The sequence below is a fragment of the Aptenodytes forsteri genome, unplaced genomic scaffold (assembly GCF_000699145.1).
Source record: "Aptenodytes forsteri isolate BGI_AS27 unplaced genomic scaffold, ASM69914v1 Scaffold265, whole genome shotgun sequence".
NCBI lineage: Eukaryota > Metazoa > Chordata > Aves > Sphenisciformes > Spheniscidae > Aptenodytes > Aptenodytes forsteri.
In genome coordinates this window covers 1,696,623-1,703,509 of record NW_008796175.1, presented here as the reverse complement: position 1 = coordinate 1,703,509, position 6,887 = coordinate 1,696,623, and the positions used below count along the sequence as shown (strand labels likewise).

Genomic DNA, 6,887 nt, shown 5'->3' with positions numbered 1-6,887 from the left:
TCTTAAAAATGAAATGGAAATAGTTTTCTTTTTCAGAAGGTGTTGTCCTTTGAAACCATCATTTTGGAAGCAGGAGGTGCAAATTAGACCAAGATCTCTATATTTGTCTGTATTGCTTGGTACAAGATGATACTCAAAGTTCTCGAGTGTCACTGACCTTGGTAACCAGCCGGGATGCCTGTACAATCCAGGTTGTTCATTTGGTAGTAAGCTTTTAAGGAAGTGATCTGTAACTTGGTCTCTCCTTGTGACTGATAAACTAATAGAATCATAGAACAGCCCAGTTTGGAAGGGACCTTGAAAGATCATCTGGTCCAGCCTTTCCACATCTTTATATATGAGTAAGATCCTGCAGTCAGAGTAAGCAGTGTGACTCAATATTTAAATATCTTCTAGAATTCTGAAGATGTAAGTTCAGGACGTAGTAAGAGTTGACCGTTCACTGATTGGATTGAGTGGTGACCTGAAGAGAAGTAATTATTTGATACCATTCCCCTAAGATACCTTGTTCTTTCATGTAATTAGTGAAATGAGAGGTTATGTGTGAGTGGGTGCTAATGCAAATTCACTGTTTCAGAGTATGCATTTTGGAAAGTAGTGCAAAATTAGTTCCCTCCTGTGGTAATGTAAATACTTATATTTATACCAAGCGTCATGATTAGAAACAAGACTTTACATTTACTAGAGAGGCTGAAGGGCAGAATGGCTATGATAGTGTTGACTCTACAGATTAGGGTTCAGGCATTTGATTTGCAAGCATTTGTACTTCTGCTTTCTGAAAGTTCTGGTTTCTTTGATGTCCACCCCGTGCTCCCTGTACATGCTAAATTTAAATTCTCTGTAATGCAAAATGTTTTTAAATCTGTACCTGGAATAGCATCAGTTTATTAGAAAAGACTGATAGAAATATGATTTCTAGAAGATTCTGCCGAGAAACTTTCAGGGATTGTAGAAGCTGTTGATCTGTGCATTGTAGACAGTTGAACACAACTCTATTTGGAGCCTTTTGTGTAAAGGAGTGGTATGAGAAGCATTCACTTTGTTGCTCGTCTAAAGTATCAAGTATACATTCACTGTAAATGAAGACTGTATTTAAGACTGTTTAATATGAAGCTTACTGTCAAGAGATTTTTTTTCTTGGAGCTCTACCTAAGTCTGTCTTCTCCTTCTAACAGGTCACCAGTGAAAGTCGGATCCCATGTATTAAAGGTGAGTTTCTTCTTAAAATCAATCAAATGCTTGTTGATGAACATAATGTTGAGCATTTCTACCTAAAGTAGATGTGTTACAGTAGCCCTAACATCTACACAGACAGGAAATTGTAGGCTTTCCTTGTTGTACGTAGCAATTGTTGTGCTTACATCTCTTGAAGTTCCAACTTCACTTTTATTTAGGGTATGTTAACATGTCTTGAAGCTAATTTTGTTCTGAAACGTATATGTGCAATTTAATTGAGCTCTACTTAATTACTAGACTACCCTCTTTCAAGTGATTTTTGAGTAGTAAGCAAGTCTCTGCAGCACTTGGTTTTTGGTCTCGATTTATATGAAATAGTTTTCTTTGCTCTCTTCTGCCTTCAAAATAAGAAAAATCTTAGTGTTTGTACTTCAAAAGCCTTCCCTCTAGGTTATGTGAAGATAAAACACTATATTTAGCTTAATGAGACAGCGTTGCCACTTCCCACACAGGTAATTGGTATGCTGCATCTGTGCATAGTGACAGTGCAGCTGAATCTGGCACACATTAAATAAGTGAGGAATTGGAACTTTGTACAAATAACACTCATTTCCTGGTCTCGGAAGGGCCAAAGGTGATGCTGTGCAACACTGCTACATAGAGTAAAGAAAGCTTGACATTTTGTCTGCAAAGTGTTGGCAAATCGTAGTGAAAATAGTGTTTCTGATTTGTCAGCAGCACTCTGCTCTGAATCAATAATCTTTTTACAGTGATACCATATCTTACGGAACAGACTTATCCCCTATTTTGTGTGCTGTTTAATGTCCCTTTTAGGATTAAGTATTACATGTGTAAGCCTTTCAAGAAATGTCGCTCTATCATTCTGACTAAACTCGTTGCAGTCAATGAACTTCAAAACTGACCTTAATGTCTTGTTGACTGAATTATTAGCTATGAAGTTCTGTATGTTGCTTGTAGGTTGTTTTTTTTTAAGTATCTTCCTAAGTCACTTGTTCAAAGCTAAGTTTTTGAAGGTGGAAAAAGTACTTGCTTCTCTGCTTGGTACCGTATCAGTTGAGTGAATGTGTGACTAATGGTATAGTTTGTCTTGGAACGGGTAAGAAATATTTCCTAAGTCCAAAGTTTAACAGGTGTGTGAGTTTAATGTCAATAAAATTAGAAATTAATATAATGGGCTTCTGTAGACACTAATTACACTTAAGTATTTAAGTCGTCATACCTTTTGAAGATAGATTTTAGAGATAAAGCAAAGTAGAACTTGCATTTAGATTAGAAAAACTTTGTGGAAGGAAGTGGAGGGAGTGGAGAGGAAGAATTTTTCTATAATTGCAGCTGTCTCTGCATGATATGCCATTTCTTGAGGTCAGAACTCTAAGATGGATGTCTACAAGAGTTGTGTGTTTTTTTCCAAACATATTATAGTATGTTAGCATGCTATAAAGATTCTGTTTGACTAGCAAAGTCTCTTAAAAAAAAAAGTCTGAGGAGAAGAAATTCCTTAGATATCTGTACTAGACAGTCACTGTAATTCTTGACAAGGTCCAAAAAAATGTGGGGAGGTCTTTTAAAATACCTGTTTAATATGGAGATTAGGTATCTTGTGCATATCCAAAACCGTATAAGCAGAATTAAATTAATAGCCTAACAAAAATAGTTTATAATGGTAACAGTTAGCCTTTGGGGGCTTTAACATTGTGGGGAGACAGTCGAGAACTGCTGACCTCAACAGAAGTGGGGGCTTTAACATTGTGGGGAGACAGTCAAGGACTGCTGACCTCAACAGAAAAGAGTTTCGTGTCTGTAGACAGGAAGGAGGAGGAGAACAGCAGTTCTGTATCGCAACTCAGGGAATCAGTTGAGGTGTGTTTATTTGTTCTTAATGTTTTAAGCTCAGTAACTTAATTCTTTGAGCCAGTTGTGAGGAGTTTTTCTCTTTTGTGAGACAAATACAGGCTTTTATCTGCAGCTTTGGTCACCAGATAGACTCTGCAGGATGGTCAAACAGTGGAACAAGTTGCATGGAGATGATGTGCAGTCTCCATCCTTGGATATAGTCAAAACCTGACTGGACACATCTCTGAGCAACTTGTTCTAGTTGGCTCTGCTTTGAGGACTACAGGATCTCCACAGGTCCCTTCCAACATCAAGGATTCTATCGGAGTTCCCTTTAGATATTGCTAATATATATGCTTCTAGGCAATGTGATCAATGATTCATGTAGAACAGAAGGCATATGATGAAGTTCCTACTAGACCTATTAACTGAGGTTAAAGCAGGCTTCTGGTTAAAGCATTATCTTTCTATGGTATAAACTACTTGCTTTTCTGAACCTAAGATTTTTCAGGAATTGATGAATATGTTCACTCACAACTAGAATATTTTCAGTTCTGGTTTAAGACTCTTGTGTAGAATATCCATACTTAACATGCCCAAAGTGTAGTCTAATTCTAATATTCCTAGGACTGCCTATCTTAAGTATGATTTATTTAATTATTTTTTAAAAAATTAAAAGACTTAAACTTGTTTGGTACCATATGCCAAAGTGTTGATGCTGTTTGCACATCTTGAATCTATACTTCTTAAACTGCAAACTGACTTCACATCGGTAGTATAATATCCTGGTAGTGTTGATTATACAAATATAAAGAATAAATAGTATACTCAGCTTTGAATATTCATGCAGTCTTTTATCCAAATGTTCTGAAAATGTTCTTGTGTTTTGCTTAAATCCAGTCATTTCACTTGTTCTGCTGCAGTTTATTTAGATTTTGGAAGGATCTGCATAAAGATGACTGATGGCAAAAATAAACACTGTGCACTAGGAATAAATTGTAGAACATAAGACTGTGTCAGAACCTCAAAGGCATATTCGTGACCACTTGATAGATCTGCCTGACTTAACCTGGAAATTTCTAAAAAAGTTTCTATTATATGTTGTGATAATACAGTTCTTGCATCCTTTCCCACAAGCTGATAAAGAAAAAAATGTTTTAATATGGATTATTAAATGTGTATGTTTCCCTAAACTTCATGCTACCTTCAATTTTATTTTAGTTGAGGTTGAAACCTCTTAAAGATAACTGCCTTTTTTGTTTAATAGTGTGCAGGCTTTCTCTCTGTGTATGGTGGTGTGAAATACTCTTCATGTGTACTGTGCATTACTGTTTAAACATCTATCTGACAGCAGCAATGTGTAAAAATGTACAGAATTCTTGTCCTTTATGCTATTTAATTTGTTGTTGCTATATTTTTGTTAGATCATCTTACTGAAGGACTTACTACCATCATCTTAGGGTATATACCATCTGTTTTTTTCCATAGGATATGGACAGCAAGCTACACAAAGCTGGAAATGAGACCTTTGTACAGGAAATGAAACAAGATGATTCGAAAGAGGTTAGTTAAATGTTGTTTTGTGCTTCCAGTGTCACACTAGAAATATTACATAATTTAATAATCAGTCTTCATCCTGAAACTAATACAGGTTAGAATTTGTCATTAATGTTAATAAGAGTGTCCATCTAAAGGGTAAATATGAAACTAAGCACTCTAAAAACATATTTAGGATTCACCGGTGTTGAATTATTTGAGTAATTTACAGGGTCATATTTAGCACGCCATGAGAACTCTGAAGAGTGAACGGCTCTTGTTTCCTAACTTTCTCTCAAAGTATATTAAAGAGGAATGGAAATCAGTCACTTTTTTATTTTTCATTTATTTTATGCCTATTTCTGCACCTAGGTCTTCAGAATTTTTAAACAAATTATATTTCGTATACAATGGAAGAGTTCTTGTGGGTGTTGTACAGACTGACTGGTGAGTGTACCCTAGAAATGCTTGCTATTTAACAGTAGAATGGTTTTGGTTTTGTTTTCTAGATTATTGACAGTATTATAGAAGAAAGCCAGAAGGCACAACAACTGGATGATGATTCTTTAGCTTCTAGAGGAAAAGAGCTGACTGTTCCAACTTCAGATGCAAATACTTGGATTTCTGGAGCAGGTATCATTAGTAGTATTCCAGAAGTATTAGCTGCAAAAATACCATTACAAGATGACCCTAGAGAACCGGTGTATCAGAGCGTGTGTAAGGACACTGAATTGGAGTCAGGGAAGCTTTTGTTTACTTCTGAGCAACAGGAAACTCATAAACTAACAAAAGTAACAAATGCAACTGACCATAAAACAGATGAAACTGAAGCACAAGAAGAAACATCAAAAAATGAGGACATAACAGACAAGAAAGAGGAAAATACTTTGGAACAAGTGGCTTCAGATTTGTCTACCAAAGACCTTTTTACAGCAGAAGAAATGCCTCCAGCAAAACCACCAAGGCAGCTTACTGTAGAACCTGATATAGTTGCTAGCACAAAAAAGCCCGTCCCAGCACGGCCACCACCTCCAACAAATGTTCCTCCTCCAAGACCACCACCACCTGCACGGCCAGCTCCACCACCCCGGAAGAAGAAGAGTGAACTGGATTTTGAAGTGCAAAAACCTGTTTTAGAAGGCAAGTATTCTATTTTAGATGGCTTTAGTTATCTACGTGGTTACTATTTTTGTGTTTTGAGTGAAGAATCATTCAATCATGTGATTTTAGTTTAGTTGACATCTAAGCGAGGAAAAAAAAATTCTTCAACGCTCTTAGCTTCTTACAGTGGAGAAATACCCTTTTGCGTTACAAGTGTTCCTAATTCATGGACTGTTTTGTAAACTAACACTTCCTACCAAAATAGCTACTTCTGTAGCAAGGAGAAGTTGCCTCATTGATACAGAAACTAAAAAAAGTTTCACACTTCACATAAAAAGTGTGCAATCTGTATTTGCATAGAAATACAAGTCAAGATGTAGACTGAGATCTCATGAAAATGAGTAGTCCTGCATTACTAGAGAAATGACTAAAAAAAAAATTGTTAATAAAACTTAAGAGGACTCGGTGTGAAATCGTGCCTGTGCCTCCAACTATATATGAAATATATAATTGGTGAGGCAGATTTGGTGGCAGTTGATGTTTAAAAAAAAGTCAGACTTGTCAGAAAGGGTGTTCAGGAGTATGATGTTAGGATTCTAACAATCTGTAGACTGTCTGTGGCAAGTGTTATGATCTTCTTTCTAATATGAATCTCTTTTCAGTTTCTCGAGAGAACTTCAGAGCTGGTGGTCTCTTAACTCCAAGTACAGTGACAGAAGGCATGCCCAAAGATTCTCAGCCTTCTTTGGATTTGGCAAGTGCAACTAGTGGAGATAAAATAGTCACTGCACAGGTATTGGGAAATTATTTTAAGTACAATAACTGCAACATTTTCTGTCACTCTAGTGTTACACTAGAGATAATGTGTTCTGTCTCCAAAATTTCAGGAAAATGGGAAAGCAGCTGATGGTCAAACAACAAATGAAGTACTTGGACCACAGAGACCCAGGTCTAATTCTGGAAGAGAGCTCACAGATGAGGTATTAATGAATGTGGTCTGTTGTGCTGGTTTTGGCTGGGGTAGAGTCAATTTTGTTCACAGTAGCTGGTATGGGGCTACGTTTTGGATTTGTGCTGGAAACAGTGTTGGTAACACAGGGATGTTTTAGTTACTGCTGAGCAGTGCTGACACAGAGTCAAGGCCTTTTCTGCTCCTCACCCCACCCCACCAGTGAGAAGGCTGGGGGTGCACAAGAATTTGGGAGGGGACACAGCCGGGA

At 36.9% G+C, this 6,887-nt stretch overlaps 1 protein-coding gene across 1 annotated transcript in view; it reads left to right on the top strand.

The window, feature by feature from the left end:
- Window positions 1–1,164: 1,164 nt before the first annotated feature.
- Window positions 1,165–6,887, top strand: part of WDR44 (WD repeat domain 44) — a 19,563-nt gene continuing 13,840 nt past the window's right edge. The window contains exons 1-5 of the mRNA XM_009287591.2: window positions 1,165–1,209; window positions 4,519–4,593; window positions 5,076–5,706; window positions 6,330–6,460; window positions 6,555–6,647. Coding sequence (XP_009285866.1) covers window positions 4,522–4,593; window positions 5,076–5,706; window positions 6,330–6,460; window positions 6,555–6,647 — 927 coding nt within the window. The 5' untranslated portion in view covers window positions 1,165–1,209; window positions 4,519–4,521. The remainder of the gene's footprint in view (window positions 1,210–4,518; window positions 4,594–5,075; window positions 5,707–6,329; window positions 6,461–6,554; window positions 6,648–6,887) is intronic.